This window comes from Onychostoma macrolepis, chromosome 19 (genome assembly GCF_012432095.1).
Source record: "Onychostoma macrolepis isolate SWU-2019 chromosome 19, ASM1243209v1, whole genome shotgun sequence".
NCBI lineage: Eukaryota > Metazoa > Chordata > Actinopteri > Cypriniformes > Cyprinidae > Onychostoma > Onychostoma macrolepis.
Window position 1 is genome coordinate 20,157,835 of NC_081173.1, and position 21,852 is coordinate 20,179,686.

The following is a 21,852-nucleotide window of genomic DNA, read 5'->3' on the forward strand; positions in this document are numbered from 1 at the left end:
TGAAAGAAGCCGCACTGAAAGGTAGAAATTCTTGAAGAAGGCAACGACGGCAAGTAGTTTACAATAATATAGCCTACATTCTTTAATAAAGCGAGCATATTTCTATCATTACTATATTAAAAACTTTGGTTTGGTAAATCAAAGTCAGTGTGGTGCAACCAATGTCCAGGAAGCCATTTTGTTGTGACATCATATGCTTAAATTATATGTATGATAGCAACCCTAAGAAACCCAATGGAAACATCCTAAATATTCATGACCTCCCAAAAATTAAAAATAGATAAATAAAATAAAATAAATAAATAGATTACTAGATGTTTAAAATTATCTCTTTATCATCTTGAACCTTCCTTGGTGTTTTTGTTTCTTTTCTTTTTTTGTCACACTTTGGACACTTTGTTTATTTTTATATTTGTTTACTTTTTCTAAGTAGTCAGAAGTTTTGGTCAGCCCTCGGCAATAGACTATTGATTCCTTCATTGGACTCATTTAGCTATGGTAGCCTAGAACAAATTTTCTGTGAAGAGGTGAGAGCTTGTAAAGGTTTTGATGTAATATATTATGCAAATAAACATATAGGTAGATCAGCATACCTTAAATTAACATCATGAAAATTAGGCCATTGGTCCACATGAGGCTGTCCAGCAGCGCGCCCCACATGAGCACTTGATTATTCATCATACTGCAGAAAACTCGATGCTTTCCCGGATTGTTTCAGGACATGCAATGCAAATACATGGGAGCACAACAGTACATGTACAGTACGTGAACACCTGCACGGGGGCTATACACATGCAGTCACTTTGGTTAATCTGGCCAGGTGCATTAAAATGCTTAGGATTGCTTACTGTAAGAACTCCTAGGGGTTGCTAGCAATAGTTTTGTCCATCTTGCAGGGCTAGAAGGCTCTGAAGGGTTTCAGCCGGCAATAACGGCACGCCGGCCTCTTTTATCTAAAAATAACAGTAATGATAACAAAAATGTGGCACTCAAAGGAAGCAGAGGGCATGAATAATTGAGTAACACACAGAGATACACGTTCTCTGTGGTATGGTCTCAGAGTATTGGGGTCAACGCTTCGCTCTGTGTTGCAGGGAATCTCTCCCACGGGGAAGACGCTGAGCTCATTCCACATGGTGCCTGACTGAAGAGCAATTTCATTATAAAGCAACGTTATCGGTGTCTCTGACTTAACAAGTCACCCGCTTTCTGTTTTAATCAACACACTTATCATGCTCGAACTTGTCTATTTAAAGGTGTAACATAATTAATTCAAATTATTTCAAGGACTGCCGTCCTCTAGAGACTACAGTGTAAAAATGTTTTGTCAGCTAACCTATAAAATGTGCTTCTTCTGAACATAACTGGTGAAGTTCAAAAATGTTATTTAATATAACTGAATCATCCATGAGACTGCACCAGTGAAAGCATTTTTTTTAAGGGTCAGATGAGGTAGAAACCTCTTCTTAAGGTAACCATCGAGTGAGCAGAAAAAAAAGTGGGGCAGTTTTGTTAGATTTGAGATGGTGCACTGAACAAAGCACGCTCTTTTTGTGATGCCATATTCTAATAAACATAAATATAGTAAAATAATAATATATTAAAAACAATATTTAAAATAATTAGATATTAAAATAACATTTAATGCAATCCCTGTTTGGTGATTGTGCATGTTTTAACACAGTTAGGCACTGCATTTCACTTTTTTTGGACTGTTTGCAAGTTTAGCAAGTATGTTTGCTTCAATGTAGAACTAAAGAACATTTTTATAGTACATTTTGTCTTTGAAAAGTGATCAAAGTTAGGATTTTGTCAAATTAGGTCTGTGTTACTGCTGGAAAAGCATGACATTAATGCAGCATTTAGATTTTTGTGGAAACCATCATGCATTTTTTTAATGATTCTTTGACGAATAGATTTTTAATAGATATAAATAGAAATACAGTAAAACAGTAATGTTTTAAAATTTTATTTGATTGGGGATTTGGTGCTCAGGATAATTTTTTTTATTTTTTGCCGATTTTGTTGGAAACCGTGATTATTTTTCATGAATAGAATGTTCAAAACTTAATTTTTAGTAGATTGTTTTGCAATGTAAAAGTAATGTAAAAGTTTCTGCTGTCACTTTTAATCAATATAATACATACTTGCTAATTAGAAGAATTAGTTTCTTTAAAAAAAATATCCTTCTGACCCTTTTCGAACTTTTGAATGGTTGTGTATCTCATATCTGTTCTATGTCATGCTTTAACGTTTTAACTAAAAAAAAATTTTTCACAGCTTGAACGTGGGAACTCAAAATGAGTAACATCTACGAGTCTGCTGCCACCACGCTGGGCCTCTTCAACAGCCCATGTCTGACAAAAGTGGAGCTCCGTGTGGCCTGTAAAGGAATATCTGACAGAGATGCTCTGTCCAAGCCTGACCCCTGTGTCGTCCTCAAGATGCAGTCCCATGGACAGTGGTTTGAGGTGTGTTTATGTTCAGGTGATGGTTTTCATGAAGGAACATCTCATTTTCACCTATGCAAAAACAGAATCTATCATGTGTACTTTTTATAACAATTTACAATGGATGTTTTCATACATCATTTCAAAGAAATGTGTCATACCCTAGATATCTCCTCCGATCACAAACTCACTTTGAAATTGCTACGCATGTAATGATTTTTTTTTTTTTGCAAACTTCTGGTGTTATTGTAAATTTCCAAGCATACTGTACTTCGATAATAATCCTTTCACAAACGCTAATCTGGACTGAACAGAAGCTACCTATATAGTGCATGAAAACTGGCTCTCTTTATTGAACTGTGTGTTCTTATGCTTGTGTGTATATGTCTGTTAACGGCTGATTAGCGTTCTGAGACTGTAGTCTATACTGTGATGTGAAAGTAATATAAAACAGCACCATTAGATCACAGAAAGCACTCTGTCACACTGTGCCTCGCTAATAAAACCAAAGACAAGGACGTGCAGTGCTGCAAAAACTCAAGTGAAGTGCCTGTTCGTTTTTGCTAGCTATCTGTGAAAGGTTTCAGTTGCAGCACAAAACAGGTGTTTCTGGCATACAGGGGTTTTGCTTGGCACAGTTAAGGGTACGATTCATAATTAATAAGGCAGTGCCATTTGAATTCCAGCTGTGAGCACTGAAGTTAAAAACAAAGTGATGTGTTTGAAACCGTATAAGTGGGTTGAAGGCCAGCAGTCTGGAAAATCTAACAAAACCTGTCAAGAAAATGTCCTGCTCATATTTATCTTAAAATAGGTAATTATGTTTTTTTTTAAATATATATATCTATATAGATATATATATTTAGAAGACATTTAGGTTTTTATCAGGTTTTTAGAACCATAAAGATGGCTTGCATTTCTCAAGACAATTAAGCACATTCTCTCTCTTTTTCTCCACCGTTGTGGCAACCAAAATATATATATATTTTTTCTTTCAAAAAAAAAAAAAAGATTTGAAGGGATACTTCACTCAAAAAAAAAGACAAATCTGACAAGTCATGTCATGTTGTTCCAGACCTGTATGAATTTCTTACTTCTGTGAACCATAAAAGAAGATTTTTTGAGAAATAATGCAATTTTTTGTCAGTACAATGGAAGTCAACAGTAACCAAAATGTTATGCTACAAACATTATTCAAAACTATCCCTTGAAATTGATATGATACAATTTGATTGTTTTACCAAATTTGATGATTTTACTGATACTATTAGATTTTAATTTATGCTCATTGTATTTTAATAATACTATTTTTACTGCTATACAATAAAAAAAAAAAAAGTTGTGCATAACTGTAATGAGAGAACTGAAGCAATGAAATATAAATGTGCTTAATTATTTTGAAGATAATTTCACATTGCAATAAAGAATCTTAGGCTTAATGCCTTTATGCAAAATGTTATTTTTTAAATTGGGCATACACATATATGATGTTTTTGAAAGAAGTCTCTTATGCTCACTAAGTTAGCATTTATATATAATGATTTATACATTTATGTAAATTTTTACATATATATGAATGTAAATACAGTATATATATATATATATACTGTATTTACATTCATATATATGTAAAATTTACATAAATGTATAAATCATTATATATAAATACATATACTGTGTGTATATATGTATATATATATATATATATATACACACACAGTATATGTATATACATACAATTTTCAGACTTTTCAGCAGCCATTACTCCAGTCTTGAGTGTTGCATGATTCTTCAGAAATCATTTTAATTTGCTAATTTGAATTTGATACTTAAGAAATATTCTTGTTATTATTAGTATTGAGAACAGTATTGCTGCTTAATTCTGTCATAGAAAGTCATAGAAAGAACAACATTTACTTGAAATACTTTTTTAACAATTTAAAAGTCTTTATTATCACTTTTCAACAATATGTTCTTGCTGAATAAAAGTAATAATGTAAAAATCTTACTGACCCCACATTTTGTGTATTCTTGACAGGCCTCGTCAGATTCACTAAATCACTGATGCCACATACTTGGGATTGAATCTAATACTATTTTAAAAGGATTGCTATTGTCGTAATGTGACTAATAACCTGACACACATTCAATTTACACTTGAATGTGTGCAACAACACATTGTCCTGTACGGGTCATTGACATTGATTTGAGATGAGTCAGAATGTGAACTGAACTGATTCAGGATATGAACTGGATTAGGGAAAATCCTTATCATCCAAACAATCAGCCTGTAATAGGACAGGATAGGATGTCATTGATCCCTGGGGGGAATATTTGAAGAAATCCTTAAATGTGTATTAAATCCAAACAGCAGCGCTGGAGTGTGACAGTTGCCGTGTTGTGATTGGTTCCAGGTGGACCGGACAGAGGTGATTCGCAGCAGCATCAGTCCGGTTTTCTCCAAAGTCTTCACCGTGGACTACTATTTTGAGGAAGTACAGCGCCTTCGTTTTGAGCTGCATGACATCAGTAGCAACCATAATGGACTCAAAGAGGCTGACTTCCTGGGCTCCATGGAGTGCACACTCGGACAGGTGAATGAGAGGGACGGCAGAGTGCACACTTAACGGAAGCACAGTAGGGGAGATGAAAGCTAGTGAATGGAGTGAGTGAGTGCGTGAGAGAGAGGATGAGTATGTGAGCGGGACTGTGTGGATTCCAAAGGGTAGCAGAGAGCTTACTGGAGCAGGAAGGTGCCTGGTGGGCAGAGGGACTATTACTCCAAACTCTTTTTATCTAGTCTATAATAAAACAAGACTACAACCAGTGGTTTATAAAGGAACATAAGAGGGTAAAGAGAGAGTTCATGTGAGGGCGAGAACCTGAAGAATTTGGATGCTAATAACAGACACTTATTTTGTTTCTGGCTGTTAAACTGATAAGTAGTCAGTGGTGAGAACTAGCTACAGCCAATAGAAGCTGTAAAACAATTTTCGTAGTTAGTTTTCCCCACTTAGATTTGGCAAGTAGTGTGTATTATGTGGTTTGTTTTTGAGTTGAAAATGATAGATAAGTACATTTTAGAAGGATTTTGTTTCTAGCACTTCTTCTTGGTTAATTGGTCAAAGTAGGAATTTAATGTTACCATGTAAAATATGTGGCTGTGTAAATAGCCTTGTTGGTGAATGTGGTTTACCTTCTACATTTAGCTTTGGCTTAGCTTATTGACTCACTTGAAATAATAGGAAAAAAGTGATTTTGATGCTGTAAAGGTTTCATATTTGATACATGGTTTATGAGATCTGTAGGTCTGTCTATGAAGTTATCAATAATTTGTGGAAAAAACCTTCTGGCTCCTGGTGGATTATCAATGCTCTTCATGAGGTATCATTTCTAATATGTCTGCTTCCTTGTGGCAATGCTGCTGCCAAATTAATTTAATAATATTAAGTTCATATATATGTAAAAAATTAAATAAAGCATTAAAAGATTCCTTCATGAATAATACTAATTAAATCAAAAGAAATGTTAAAAAGCATTCATGAAGAGAAGTCTGAGAGCAAAATTAATAGAAAAATGTACTGGTAATTTAACATTACATTACGTACAGTACATTTATGGATATTTTCTTTAACCCTAAAACACAACACAATGCGTAATTCAGCATATAGGTAAAACACCTGTGAAAATTCAATATGGAGAATTCCTTCATATTAAGGTTTGTTAGGGTTTACAAGTCTGGTTTGCAGTCTGTATACGTGTATCTGTTTGCCTCATGTTCGCTCTGCTTTTTTCTTAGATTGTATCACAGAGAAAACTGTCCAAAGCTTTACTGAAGCAAGGAAACACAACTGGCAAATCATCTATCACAGTAAGAACAGACGTCACACCCCCAATTCACACTGCAAAATGTGAGCTCTTTTGTCATAACCTGAGCGATGACTTCTTTGAAATCACAGGTCACAGCTGAAGAGCTGTCTGGGAATGATGATTACGTGGAGCTCGCCTTCAGTGCCAAGAAACTGGATGACAAGGTGTGGCATCTCCATAATTGCTCAACGGGCACTTTGCAACAATATTGAGACAAACAATAACAGTTGTCTTTATCTTATAACGGTACTGTTTTATGAGTAGCCAAAATTCAAATGGAGCAATGCATCATCTACTATTTTATTAAAATATGCTGCTATTTTTTAATTTTTCATTACAAAATGAGGACAACTTTGAGTCTAACTACACAGTGGACCATTTAGAAACACAAGAAATGATGTGCATTCAGTTACAGTCTGTAAATGAGAAAAAGTCAGGACAGGACATTCATTACGCAATAAATGTGCCTGGTATTGATGTATGAATTAATCAAAAATTCATTAAAGCTCAAGTGTGTAATTTCTGCACCGCTAGCGCCACCAAATGCAATCGCAAAAATAATGAGCTTCCAGAACACTTATGTTTGTAGATGCTGTATTTACTTTACAAACAAGAATAAGTTTGATTCTTTCTTTGTTTAGGACTTTTTTAGCAAGTCAGATCCATTTCTGGAGATCTTCAGAGTGAATGATGATGGCACAGCATCACTGGTGCACAGAACAGAGGTGAGATTGATATTTGCACACAAATGCATATGAAATACATATTGAAGAAATGTGTAAACTGGTATTTTTCTGCCTACAGACCATTATGAACAATCTCAGTCCTGTCTGGAAATCATTCAAAGTTTCTTTAAACACACTCTGCAGTGGAGACCATGAGCGGGAGTTAAAGGTAAGATATATCCACTATGAATTTATTATAAACCAGAAACCTAACCATTTGCATGCTATTATGATAACTAGAGAGAAATTTCTGACATAAAGCAGTGAATCATCTCTTTGAAAGATATACCGCAGCAATGTGAGCACACTCCATATGAGGCTTTTATGTCAGCATAGTTTTTTTTGCTCTTTATTCTGGTCTCAGTGTGACCATTTGGTCACATTAGATTAGAATCATCTTGGCAGATTTATGTAATGGCAGTCCTATCCATTCTGCCTCACCATTGCAGCTGACATCTTTCATAGTGAGCTAATTACTGAGCGGGTAAATGGAGCCCGGCTGTTTGGAGGGTCCTGACAGTTTCCTGAGAGGAATAGACATGGTGGAACCAATGACAGAAATTGATGTTACTGCCCTTTAGTCCATTCAAGCCCACACAGGCATCGTGGGTTGGAGAACTTTCTGTCTTTGGGTCCAGTTGAAAAAAATATAAGACTATAGAGCTTTACAGAGAGCAAAAAGTCCTGTTATTTTCAAAGATATGACCGATCTGGAATCAGAAAATTAGATTAGACTGTATGTACTGTGGCATTCAAATCCTTTTTAATAAGGTTGGGTAGTTGATATGAAACACTTTTGTATGTTCTTTTGCATTCAGTATTTTATTAACTGACTTGACTTAATAAAATATACTAAACTAGATGATGATTAAAAACTGTCCATGGACGTGTTGTCTAAATTAATAGTAATATTTCTGTATTTAACATGGATTTGTTGAAAATAATAGTAATATTTCTGTATTTAATATAGCAAATAAAATTTTTTTTTATTGATATGTACACTACTGTTCAAAGTTTGGGGTCAGTGATTTTTTAAAAGAAATTAATATGTTAATTCTATTCAGCAAACATTCATTGAATTAATCAAACGTGACAGTACATTTTTTTTTTTTTACATTGTTAGAAATGTTTTTTGGAAACTTTATATTCATCAAAGAATCCTGAAAAGAATGTATCACAGTTTCCAAAACAATATAAATATATTAATAACAATAGGAAATGCTTCATGGCATATTATAAAGAATAATGGCTTTTTCTTGCCATCACAGGAATACATTTCATTTTAAAATATATTAAAATATTTAATATTAAACTTGTGAGATTAAATATTAGAATTAAATTGTTAGTATGCATTTATATAACAAAGTATATTTATTGAAATGAAAACTGAGCAATTTTTCAAAAACATTTGACCTGGAATAATCTTTCTTTTTTATCAAAGATAGAAATGAAAAATGTTATATAATATTTCTTATAATGATGTGAGTTGGCTGTCAGATGCTGTTTTTCACTGCTACTCTGTTAATACTTTTTATTTCTTTTAAAATACTTTGATAGTGCCACAAAAATAGAAATATATGCTTGTATGGCAATAAAAACAAGCAAACAAACAAGTTACCGTACTGAAAGCAGATTTATTTTAAAACATTTTTGAAACACTTTTTTTTTTTTAAAACAACTCCAATATTTCAAACTCTAGGTCTTTATTACTTATGAAAGGGTGTTGATACATTGCAGTGCAGCATTGAAATATTTTTTCCATTTATATAGTGTGTGTGTGTGTGTGTGTAGTACAACCCTTTAACTGCTTTTTAATAGCAAGAAGTTTGTGTGTGTGTGCTTGCTTATTCACTCATGAAATCTCCTGATTGTATTACTTTCCTTCTTTCTTTCTTTCTTTCTTTCTTTCTTTCTTTCTTTCTTTCTCTCTCTCTCTGTCTCACACACACACACATTCATATCTCAGCACTGCAGGTGTAAGATTCTCATTGGTATGCCAGTGCAGAAGTGGGGATAGGAGAGCTGTATCGTAATAATCTCTCTTTAAAGATGATTCTCTTTAGATTCTCATAATGGCACAGAGTTTAGATGAGATTTAGTCTAGTTCGTACCACACTGAGATTCTGCACAAAAGCTGTTTGGAAGTAAAGCCTTTCTAAAACATTCGCATACTGTGCAGGTGACATTTTAGAGAAAGTGAAAGATGCGGGCCAAGAAAGAGACAAAGAGAGCAAAATTAAGAGCTGATGTCTGAATAGGTTTAGTTGAGAGCTTAATCACTTGATCAGCTCCATGTTGACACTTTACTTTGCTGCTCTCAGCTTCACTTGAAAATAACCACCACTTACAGCAAATTAACTAATGCTTGGAAACAAGCCACTTTGAATTAAGCCTTTGGCAATTATACTAAGTGGCTTAATGAGCAGTTGTACAACATGTTCATTTAAAGCTGGTTAAAAGACATTTTCAATCTAAAATACTCAAAATATAAGTCCAAATATTTGTAGGTGATGTTGGACAGTCAAGGACATCTATAGTCAGACAGATGGGAAAACAGTTATTTTAGGTGACATGTCTCTGAATAAACATGAACTGGTTTGTTTAATATTCATGACTTCTTTACACTCCATGCACCACGGACAGCAATGTCTCTGCAGTGAAAATGCACATCGAATTCAGATTCACAGAGCGGATGAACCGAGGACCATTATAGTTTATTTATTTATTTTTTTCACTTACTCATTGTTCATATAATTAAAGATACATATTCATAATATAGCCCTCGAGTTAATTAATAATATATTCAAAAAACATTACATTATTTTACAAAATAATGTTTAATTTTAGGAGCTTATTTTAGTTCATTTTACTTAATTGTTTTGCACTCTCCTCATCCATTTTTCTGGGGATGTTTCCCAACTTTATACGGAGTAGAGAAGCAGATGTGAGTTTTGCATGTTGAGTTATTGCTGGTTCTCGCTTCTACAGCTGAAAAGTCAACCACAGCATCTCTGTATTAATATTTTAAATGGCCTTCAAATTTTGATTACCACCCGCTTATGTCTCAGCATCAATGATTCATTAACAGCAATGCTACAGTGTGCTGTCTTCCTGCCACTCCTGTCACACACCCACATTCACAATGACACATATACACACGCGCTCCAGTGTACTGACGAGAGTGTTAAATCTCTAAATCAACAACATGACACTAGGTATTAAAATTGAAGACGTGCTATGATAACAAGATGACCTGCTGCAGTTCGTCTTTACATTTGTATGACTAGTAAGTCCTTTATTGCTTCTTGAAACTTTAGACTCCTCAGCTTGTTCCAGATTCAGCAGCGACTAGATAAAAGATCTTCTAAATGAATTGTGACATTTCAGTCTCATTGTAGCAAGAAAAGCTGATGCTGTTTTCATTTTGCCTGCTCTTATGGCGTTATTAATTTTTTCAGCGCTTTGTGTTCGGACACACTTTTTACTTTGTGTGCATTTTTACTGTATGGGCAATCTATCATTTCTGAGACACTGCTGTTGTTGCTCCTTAAAGCAACTCTAAGATTAAAACAAATGTTTGAGTATGAGTTGTGGAATTTAAAGAAATAGTTCACTCAAAAATGAAAATTCTGTCATCATTTACTCACCCTCATGTCTTTCCAAACCAGTATAAATTTCTTTCTTCTGTTGAACACAAAAGAAGATATTTTGAAGAATGTGGGTAACTAAACAGCTGACGATATAGCCATTGACTTCCATAGTATTTTTTCCATGCTATTGGAGCCAATGGCTACTGTCAACTAGAGGTCGACCGATTAATCGGCACCGATAGTTGATTTGCGGAACTATCGATTATTGGTAAAAATCCATGCTGATAGTTTTCCGTGTTGCGTCCGTTGCTGGAGTGGCTGAGAATGGTCTGCTGTCATTATACAGTACGAGAGCGGCATCTAGAGGCGGAAATCACTGACAGCACGTGTTGTTTGTTTTGGCATGTGACACTGCGCGCTGCACAGAGCGAGAAACTTCAAACGCGCATTTAAATGCAGCCGACAGAAAATCCTGCCTCGGAACAGACCGCCATTCACATAGTTTTCCATTAAATAACATTATATTTGTCCCAAATCATTGTTAATTTACATAATGACTTCACCCTAAGCTATAAATTATGTATTGTGCGTTTTTCAGCAAAACGTTTGTCTTTATGTGGCTCTAATACAGCCTGTATATAGGGCTGCCACTAACGACTATTTGTATTTCGATTAATCTGTCAACTAATTTATTGATTAATCGATTGATCTAAACGATTAATTTCCCACAAAAAATCTACAATTTTACTTAAGAATATTTTATTAAACCAAATGAAATCCTAATTTCTATTAAATCCTTTTTTTAAGCAAAAGTAAAGTGCAACAGAGTGCAAGAAGCAAGTGTCCATCTCATAGTCCAAATCACTGAAATCAAAGTTCAGTATTATAGTGTAAGAATGACAACATATCTACGTGTTCTAGTCTACTAATAATAAAATTATAATAAAAAAAACACTTTTTAAAGGAGTATTTACCAGAAATATTATTTACCAGAATTTATTTAGGTGAAAAATGTAAGTGTGCAGTATTTCTGAAAAAAAAAAGAAATAAAAAAAACCAAAACTTTTTTTAATATAAAATCAATTAATTGGAGATGCTTTTGATTATTAAAAGAAAGAGTATAGAAAAATGAAAATGGAAAAAAAAAAGAATTTGGAAATAAAACGGATTTTATAGGCCCCTATAATTATTTATATATATATATATATATATATATATATATATATACAGTGGGTACGGAAAGTATTCAGACCCCCTTACATTTTTTACTCTTTGTTATATTGCAGCCATTTGCTAAAATCACTCATCAAGTTAATTTTTTCCCCTCATTAATGTACGCACAGCACCCCATATTGACAGAAAAACACTGAATTGTTGACATTTTTGCAGATTTATTAAAAAAGAAAAACTGAAATATCACATGGTCCTAAGTATTCAGACCCTTTGCTGTGACACTCATATATTTAACTCAGGTGCTATCCATTTCTTCTGATCATCCTTGAGATGGTTCTACACCTTCATTTGAGTCCAGCTGTGTTTGATTATACTGATTGGACTTGATTAGGAAAGCCACACACCTGTCTATATAAGACCTTACAGCTCACAGTGCATGTCAGAGCAAATGAGAATCATGAGGTCAAAGGAACTGCCTGAAGAGCTCAGAGACAGAATTGTGGCAAGGCACAGATCTGGCCAAGGTTACAAAAAAATTTCTGCTGCACTTAAGGTTCCTAAGAGCACAGTGGCCTCCATAATCCTTAAATGGAAGACGTTTGGGACGACCAGAACCCTTCCTAGAGCTGGCCGTCCGGCCAAACTGAGCTATCGGGGAGAAGAGCCTTGGTGAGAGGTAAAGAAGAACCCAAAGATCACTGTGGCTGAGCTCCAGAGATGCAGTCGGGAGATGGGAGAAAGTTGTAGAAAGTCAACCATCACTGCAGCCCTCCACCAGTCGGGGCTTTATGGCAGAGTGGCCCGACGGAAGCCTCTCCTCAGTGCAAGACACATGAAAGCCCGCATGGAGTTTGCTAAAAAACACCTGAATAAGATTCTCTGGTCTGATGAGACCAAGATATAACTTTTTGGCCTCAATTCTAAGTGGTATGTGTGGAGAAAACCAGGCACTGCTCATCACCTGTCCAATACAGTCCCAACAGTGAAGCATGGTGGTGGCAGCATCATGCTATGGGGGTGTTTTTCAGCTGCAGGGACAGGACGACTGGTTGCAATCGAGGGAAAGATGAATGCGGCCAAGTACAGGTATATCCTGGACGAAAACCTTCTCCAGAGTGCTCAGGACCTCAGACTGGGCCGAAGGTTTACCTTCCAACAAGACAATGACCCTAAACACACAGCTAAAATAACGAAGGAGTGGCTTCACAACAACTCCGTGACTGTTCTTGAATGGCCCAGCCAGAGCCCTGACTTAAACCCAATTGAGCATCTCTGGAGAGACCTAAAAATGGCTGTCCACCAATGTTTACCATCCAACCTGACAGAACTGGAGAGGATCTGCAAGGAGGAATGGCAGAGGATCCCTAAATCCAGGTGTGAAAAACGTGTTGCATCTTTCCCAAAAAGACTCATGGCTGTATTAGATCAAAAGGGTGCTTCTACTAAATACTGAGCAAAGGGTCTGAATACTTAGGACCATGTGATATTTCAGTTTTTCTTTTTTAATAAATCTGCAAAAATGTCAACAATTCTGTGTTTTTCTGTCAATATGGGGTGCTGTGTGTACATTAATGAGGGAAAAAAAATTTAGCAAATGGCTGCAATATAACAAAGAGTGAAAAATTTAAGGGAGTATGAATACTTTCCGTACCCACTGTATATATATATAATTTTTTTTTGTGGTAATAAAAATAGATTTAAGTGAACAATAGCTTTTGAAATGACTTAAAATACATATATATAATAGCAATGATGCAATAATAATTAGTTCAAATTAGGGATTGCACCGACTAATTGACTAGTCGACTTTAATGCTCTGCCATGACGCTTTAAGCTTGACGTCGACTAGTCGCTGGTCTTACAGAGGGCGCAAGAGTATAAGAAATTATACTCTTCCACATCATCTTCCACATTTACGCTGCATTTCCAAACAGTTAAAATGACAAATAGCCTAAATGCATACTCTGAAAGCTCACCACAAGACATGTGTGATTATATTACTGGATGCTTGAAATTGAATCTGAGAATGCACATTTTAAACAGTTTATAGTACAGGTCAGTTAATCGCCATTCTAATATAATGCACTGCTGCACTGTAACGCACACACATAGGCTTCAGACAGTATAGCAAGTACATCACGCGCAGATCGCGCGTGCACAGAATCGTTCAGCGCGGAAATGTATTGTCAACACTGTTCTGTGATTTCTCAATAAAATAGCTTAGAAACTGAAAAGTTCAAGCATATGCATATATTTCTTAATAACTAAATCCCACAGCTTCACTACTAGTAGAGAGAAGCTGCCAGGTAGAATTAATTCACACACACAATATCGCTCTCACTAATGCATATGAATGTAATCTTTACTGTGCTACTTTATCTGTATCTGATTTAGAATGAGCAGAAATCTGTGAGAAATATAACGACCCAAAGACAAAAGAACTGACAAAAATGAGCTGTTGCCATGTGGGCAGCACTGTGTCATATGCCATAGCTTTGCACAAGGCTCCAGATTTATTTGTTCATTAATGACGTCATCAGCGACTAGTCGACTTCGACTCGACTTTCATCACATAAAAGTTGATTTTTAAAAATCGGAAGTCGTTCAACCCCTAGTTCAAATATAAATTAGTTCAATTATAATCATATGGTTTTATCGAACAAAGTTTCTGTGGAGCTACTGTGAACGGAGCTGCTGTGTGACACACGTACGTAACCTACACGCATGCAAATAATTAAAGCGCATATACTGTATTGGAACTGTAATATAATTATTTTATTAAAATCGTAGCATTTGTGAATTCACAATTATGTTTAATTATGATTTTTAAATGGGTTTAATATATCATGCAGCCTTGGAAAATAGTCTAAAAATGTGTTTTATGGATTCTCAAAATATCTTCTTTTTAACTCAATACAGGAACTCATGCAGACAAATATTTTTTTCAGTATTTTTCTAATAAATAAATATAAAATAAATAACGGAGTGTCTATTTACATTAAGTGCAAATAGCCCGCCTTGTTGGCAGAGGCTATTTACACTAACTCCGCCCACCAACGTGTGATTGGGCTAGTCAACATTACAAAAGACAGACAACAGTTATTAGCTCTAGTGGTGCAGATGGTAAAACGTGTGCAGTACTCATTTTGACACGATCAACGCTGGATCGAATCCGCCTTTTGGCGAACTTTTTTTCTCCCTTTTCAAATTTCATATCACATCAGAAAAGCATTTATTTTCAATAAAAATGAAGGAAATAATCAAAAAGTTGAAAATAAAGTATCGGGTAGGTGTAGGGAGGGCTTTATTGTCCCAATTAGGTGGCATCCATTTAATAATTTGAATTAAAATTAAAATTTACACTCAATAAGTTATTATTGCATACTGTTTTATAATGTACTACAATACTGAGGTGCAGATAACTGCCACTATTTGCAATAAGTATTATAAATAGCAGAAAATCCGTCTATTTTAACATAGTGTAAATAGAATCTATAGCTATTTGCACTTAGTGTAAATAGCCTATCACTAAAAAATGCTGCTATTTGCACTTAGTGTAAATAGCATCTATTGCTAAGAAAATAGGCTATTTTCTCTTAGTGTAAATAGCATCTAATTGCTATTTGCACTTAGTGCACTTAGTGCAAATAGCCGCTGCCAATAAATAATAGCAAGATTCAAGTTTAAAGTAATAAAAAATTTATTTATATTATGCTATTTGTAAAATAGTTTTTTCCTTGTATCAGTCTCACTAATTTTAAATTAAAACAAGATAAAAACTATTTACTAATGTGGTAAGAAAAATAAACGTGATTCAATATTTCTCAGAGATATTACCTGAAACAAGTCTTATTTTACAGTCTTTTATGCAATTTTGCAGTTTAATTTTTGCAGGTGCATCATAAGCAGAATTATTGTATGAGTTTTTGTATGTTCGGTATGTTTGCGTGTTTATGCGTGTGTGTGTGTGTGTGTGTGTGTGTGTGTGTGTGTATAAGACAATGTGACCTTTAGTACTGCTATAGAAAACTACTTAGCACAGGATATTTATCACAGTTCTTTAGGGATTGAAGTCTCGCACCCTCATGCACAAAGCTAAAATTATTCACAGATTTATTTACTTCAATAAGCATGTGGCTCAGCATATTAGCGATGTAGGATAATGATGGTTTAGTGTATCAAAAGGCAATTATTATGTTTTAATTTATTGAGCTGTATCATAAACTTATAATGTTTTTTAATGTCTTTTTTTTTCTTGTTGTAGTGTACAGTATGGGACTGGGATTCAAATGGCAAACATGACTTCATAGGAGAATTTCAAACCACTTTCAAGGAGATGAAGGCGGCCATGGATGGGAAGCAGGTATAAACACACACACACACACACAGTCAGAAAACAGTCTCTGCTTCTAAAATGTAGATTTCCAACTCTCATCAACACAAAGTACTCCTGTCAAAATGAAAAAAGAAATCAGTTTAATAAAATTCAATGGTTCACCTTTGTAATTGTTCAACCATGTAATTATTTAGAAATATACCCATTTATAGCATTATGCCCATTGCATTAGCAAGAAATACTACTAAGACTCTTGGGGTAAAAAAAAAAAACTAAAACGGGCAAAGACATTATAACATTTTTGAAGCACTGAATATACCCTGAAGCACATGGAACTGAGTAAGAGCAATAGCATACATACTTCATAATTCCAGCTTATGGATATGTGCAAAGAAGAAAGACTTCATTAATAAAAACTCATATCACATCTCGACTGGAGCTTGCCCATGGGCATGTGAACAGCTGTGGAAATTCAAAGAAGATTCTGTGGCCTGATGAGGCCAAAATTTAACCTTTGAGTCTCAATTGTAAGCACATAAAGCCTTTGTAAAAATGTTGCCATTCACATCCTATCCAACCTGATGGGTCTTCAAGGGTTTTTAGATAATGATTCAGTTCTATGATACAGACTTACACAAAGCAGCACTGTGGTCCACCCAGAATACCTTAGCAATTATATTTTCTACATTCCAGCTCCTCATCCATGAATCTCTTTACTTTCTGTCGAGAGCCTCAGGTCTATTATGCAGCGGAAGCTCAGTCAGTGTGAAGCTCTTACAGTTCCGCTGTGTTTTCTCTTGAAGGCGGTGTGAAATAAGCCTAACACTTACTTTTTTATCTTTATATGTCTCACTTTCTCAGTTTTCATCTCCTATTATCTACTCATCCTGCCTGTCTCATAACAGACACTGAAATCATCATGTCATATCTTTCTGTCTGTTTGCCTCTCTCACTGTGTTTCTTTTTTTTTGAGCTTCTTTTTGTCCTTGATTTTATAGAGAATTCTGATCTATTGTCACCATGGACACAATATTACCTGCAGGGAGACGGAGAGAATAATTAGTGCAGGAGTAGGAGTGAACGGATGCACAAAGGGATAAACTAAGGAGAAAGAATAAAGAAAAAGTAGCAACTAGAGAGCATATGTGAGAGAGAGAGTGATGTGTATTTGTGCTGTGTCAGATGGATGACTGCAGTGGCGTGTTTTGACAGTTCAGGGCACTGTAGTGATGAACTGGGTGACTGAGGCACCAACCATGATGTCTTGTGTTAAGTAAACTCTTCTATGCTCTTATATACACTACTGTTCACAGGTTAGGGTCAGTAAAATTGTCTTATGCCATCAAGGCTGCATTTATTTGCTATATAAATACAGTAAAAAAGTAATATTGTGAAATTTTTTTCAAAAAAGAATTTATATACTTCTTCAGATGCTATAGATTGATGCATATATATATATATATATATAGATAGATAGATAGATAGATAGATATAGATAGATATATAGATATACTCCTTCAGATGCTATAGATTGATGCATGTATCAGTTCAATTGTGTCCTTTTTGAAGCAACATATATCTGTATAATTCTAGAACTCTGCTATATATAATGCTTTACAGTATAATATATATATATATATATATATATATATTTGTACACACATAACCAGTAAGACTAGCAGAGTCAAGCATTATATATAGCACAGTTCTAGAATTATACAGATATATGTTGCTTCAAGGACACAATTGGTAAATCATTAATTAAAAAAAATAGATGGTTATATTTTTTCTCAATAGAAGCAAATCTCTGCATCCATCTAGTGGGTGATGTTTAGGTGTCCACATACTTCCACATGGCTGTATTGAGTATACACACACACACACACACACACAATGTTACTGTGCCGCATACATGCATCAGTCTATAGCATCTGAAGGAGTTCACTCTGTTCCGTTGCTTCTCTCATTTGAAATCTATTACTGGCTGTGCAGATTAGTAGTCATTGTGTTGCTTTAAATTCCATTAACTTCATATTCACCATCACCCCCTTGAATGCTCAGAGGAGCAAAGTCGACAGGCTTCAACATACGCTTCTCGTTGCATTTGTTAATCAGTGGAACACCTCGTCCGTCAGCTCACGCTGATTGCCCTGCTAACGGGGGTTCACAATCAGGTGCTTCATTTTCAGCGGGAAACTCGGATGCTTTCAGTCTCTAGGATTGAAAGAGTCGGTGGAAGAAAACTTCTCGCATGCTCTTCAAGACCTGATCTGAGATCTTTAGAACAAGCTAAGATAATTGCGCATGTATCGTAAATCAGGAATTTGAGGCAGATCTTTGGATTGTTGGCATCACTGAGCTATTGTATTCACTCTAGAAATGTAAAATGAATAAAGAACTGTTTGGCTTGGATAGACATATCTTTTCTTTTTTCTTTTTTTTTGTCCCGACAGGAGAAACTACAAACTGATCTTGGCCAAAAGGTGACTTATCAACACTGACATGCTTGTAAAAGTCTCGCCTGCACTGCCAGCTTACAGCCAATCACTCTCACATTCTCTGAAAGGCTCAACTGCAGCCACTATGTTATACTGAGTCTTTTAGACATCCGTCTGTCATTGTGCCTCTCAGCCTGTGGGCATCTTCCTCTCATTCAGATACATCACAAGCCAACCTCAGACCTCAGATGAAATGCCTGCAAGTCCAAGCAATTCATCTTGTGGCTCAATGGAGTTCAGTGCAGAGCTGAATGAATGGCATAGTGCTAAACTGTTGTCTTACCGTTGTACGTTTAACATGTGTCTTACAGATCCAATGGGAGTGTATTAATCCTAAGTACCAAGTGAAGAAAAAGAATTACAGAAATTCTGGAATGGTAATTCTTACCCTGTGCAAGGTGAGGAATACCAACACTTTATGTTTGATATATACCACCATTATGACTGCCCCTGTAATCACATCAATATCACACTACAACAATTTTGTATGTGTGCATTTAAAAAAATAAAATAAAATAAAAATTCTAGTACGATATCTGCTCTAATAAATGGGCTGGATATGGTCACTTTCCGACATGTAAACTAAGTGTAATAGTTGTCTTCTATGGGTGCTGTGCAGTGATATTTACAGTAGCTACTGTAGGTGAACAGGTATGTTGTATCATAGCTGATGATTACTGTATTTTTGTACACCTGAAATGATCTGTTAACCAGTCAGTATCCAGGACCGGAACTATCAGTTTAATAAGTGTTATTTTATCTCGGTTTCAGATCATTAAGATGCACTCTTTCCTGGATTACATCATGGGAGGATGTCAGATTCAGTTCACAGTAAGTAGTTTTGGAAGGCATCTGCAAGACATTTGCCCACTTTTTATCTTACTGTCATCTTAATCTTTAAGCTAAACCAAACTCCACTGATAGCAAGAGTCAATATAGCCTGGATCTTGTAAATTGTGTAATCTGGTGGTTTAGTTTCTAGCTGCATGTCTTTAATGTGTCTATACATCATGTGTATTTTGAATTAAATTTCTGTAATTATTTACTCATTTTCATTTTATTCCAAATGCTATGTCTTTCTTTTTTTCGTTGAACACTAAAGTGAAATTATAAAGAATTGTATTGCTCGCTCTTTTCCATGAAGTTACGACATGAGGGCGAGTAATTAATGACAGAATGTTCATTTTTGGGTGAACTATCCCTTTAAAGTTTGTAGCAATGTCCAATTCATGAATGATTTTAGATTCAGATCTTCTCTTATGTTCATAGGTTTATAAGAAAAATTACTTAAATTTTAGTCTTAAATTAAGCTATCATATAACTTGAAATATGGTGTAAACAAGTTGTGTGTGTGTGTATATATATATATATATATATATTTTTTTTTTTTTTTTTTTACATCCTTTTTGAGACTTGAAAAATTCCAGACAGTGCAATTCTTAAAAATTTTGCCTAATGTCTTCCATGGGAGAAAAAAGGTCATACAGGTTTTGGAACAACATGAGGGTTAGTAAATAATGGCAAATTTAAATTTATGGTTGAACTATCCCTTTAACAAATGTTGTTCTGCAGGTGGCGATTGATTTCACCGCCTCAAACGGCGACCCTCGAAACAGCTGCTCCCTCCACTACATCCACCCTTACCAGCCCAACGAGTACCTCAAAGCGCTGATCGCTGTTGGGGAGATCTGCCAGGACTACGATAGGTGACCCACCAATCAATCCCTCAATCAGTCAGCCAGTCAACCTATAAATCAGTTAATTAATCATGCAACCAGTCAAGCAAACAGTCAATCCTTTAATTTTGCCAAATGAAATTTAATGGGCTTACTAACAGAGCTACTCCATCACAGAATGTTTACACCAGATATTTTCTCAGTACAGGCCATTAACCAAACATTCAGACCAATTAATTAATCAATTATACATTGCATCATTTAATCAGGGATTCAGTCTTCGCCTGTAGGATGCAGAGCTGTCATGTCAAGGATTGTCTTTCTACACTTCAATCACTCTCTCGCCCAAGACGTCACTTAAGCTCAGAGTCAATTATATTTGACCCCTCACAATGTCACATCCCTGCTCTCCTCATTGCTCATCTCTGGGGCTCAATGCGCGCTCATTAATCCTTCCTGCTTCTGATCTGTTTCCAGCGACAAAATGTTTCCCGCTTTTGGCTTCGGAGCTCAAATCCCACCAGACTTCAAAGTAAGTTCATTATTTTTATACGTTAAGAAAAGAGCTTTTTTTAGTTATATTTTAAAAGCAAACAATTGTATATGTAATTATGTGTAATTTTGTCGAAAGAAAGAAAAGTTGTCATTTAAAAACAACAAAAACTTTCTTTTTTTTAATGTGATTCTAGTTTTCATTTGACTGTTTTTATTGCATACTTAAAAGTTGAAATGACTTTAAATTAAATTTACATTTAAGATCAAATATTTAAGTACACTAAGTGTACTTTTTTTCTTCAAAATTTCTTCAATTTTTTAAAGAACACTAAGATTTTTAAAATAAAAAAATAAAAAAATATTTTTTTTTGTTTATTGATTGATTTTAAGACTACAAGAAGTTTCCCATACAGTACAATAAATTTCCATTGGAACCAGAGTGCTCTGAACCTCTCACCGATGCCTGACAGGAGATTTCTGAATAATTCATGAACTGCTGATGCCCTTTTACAATAATCACCTCATCATTCCTGCTAATCTATGCCAATCACTCAAAATCAGGTCATCTGATTGGTTGCCATGTTACAATCAGAGGTCACGGCCGCGGTGTGGTTGGATGTGGCTCTAAGAATGCATTTTAGTTGACCGCAGTCCAAGCCACAGGGAAGCTCCATGTTTTATGCATGATTTTATCCCTTCCATTGGCTGCAATAACTCTGAATATAAATGAACCATAAGAACTTATGAATAAAATAAAGAAATTAAATGTTTTAGTTCTTCTAGTACATTATATGAACCTTAATATCATAATCTAATATCACCAGAGTTCAAAGTTTAAATCAATTGAGTCTTTTTCTCTATGCCATTTGAAAAAGCAATTTGTTTCTAAAAGCGGTAGGCTCCCTCTGCCATCGCTGCCACTGATCTTTCAGTTTTTGCCACTTAACTGTGACTTCTTTCCCTCCTCAATACAGGTTTCTCACGATTTTGCTGTCAATTTTGATGAGGACAACCCAGAATGTGCTGGTGAGTCATCAAA

General features: G+C 35.1%; 1 protein-coding gene across 2 annotated transcripts in view; it reads left to right on the forward strand.

Annotated features, from left to right (window-relative positions):
• Window positions 1-21,852, forward strand: part of cpne4b (copine IVb) — a 30,377-nt gene that overhangs the window by 807 nt on the left and 7,718 nt on the right. Inside the window, exons 2-14 of one of the 2 annotated variants that reach the window (XM_058754426.1) lie at window positions 2,281-2,471; window positions 4,865-5,044; window positions 6,250-6,321; window positions 6,410-6,484; window positions 6,962-7,045; window positions 7,125-7,214; window positions 16,073-16,171; window positions 18,598-18,627; window positions 18,954-19,040; window positions 19,414-19,473; window positions 20,215-20,348; window positions 20,796-20,850; window positions 21,788-21,839. In XM_058754426.1, the coding sequence (XP_058610409.1) occupies window positions 2,301-2,471; window positions 4,865-5,044; window positions 6,250-6,321; window positions 6,410-6,484; window positions 6,962-7,045; window positions 7,125-7,214; window positions 16,073-16,171; window positions 18,598-18,627; window positions 18,954-19,040; window positions 19,414-19,473; window positions 20,215-20,348; window positions 20,796-20,850; window positions 21,788-21,839 (1,189 nt within the window). In that variant the 5' untranslated portion in view covers window positions 2,281-2,300. The remainder of the gene's footprint in view (window positions 1-2,280; window positions 2,472-4,864; window positions 5,045-6,249; window positions 6,322-6,409; window positions 6,485-6,961; window positions 7,046-7,124; window positions 7,215-16,072; window positions 16,172-18,597; window positions 18,628-18,953; window positions 19,041-19,413; window positions 19,474-20,214; window positions 20,349-20,795; window positions 20,851-21,787; window positions 21,840-21,852) is intronic. The other variant, XM_058754427.1, reaches the window with a different exon arrangement.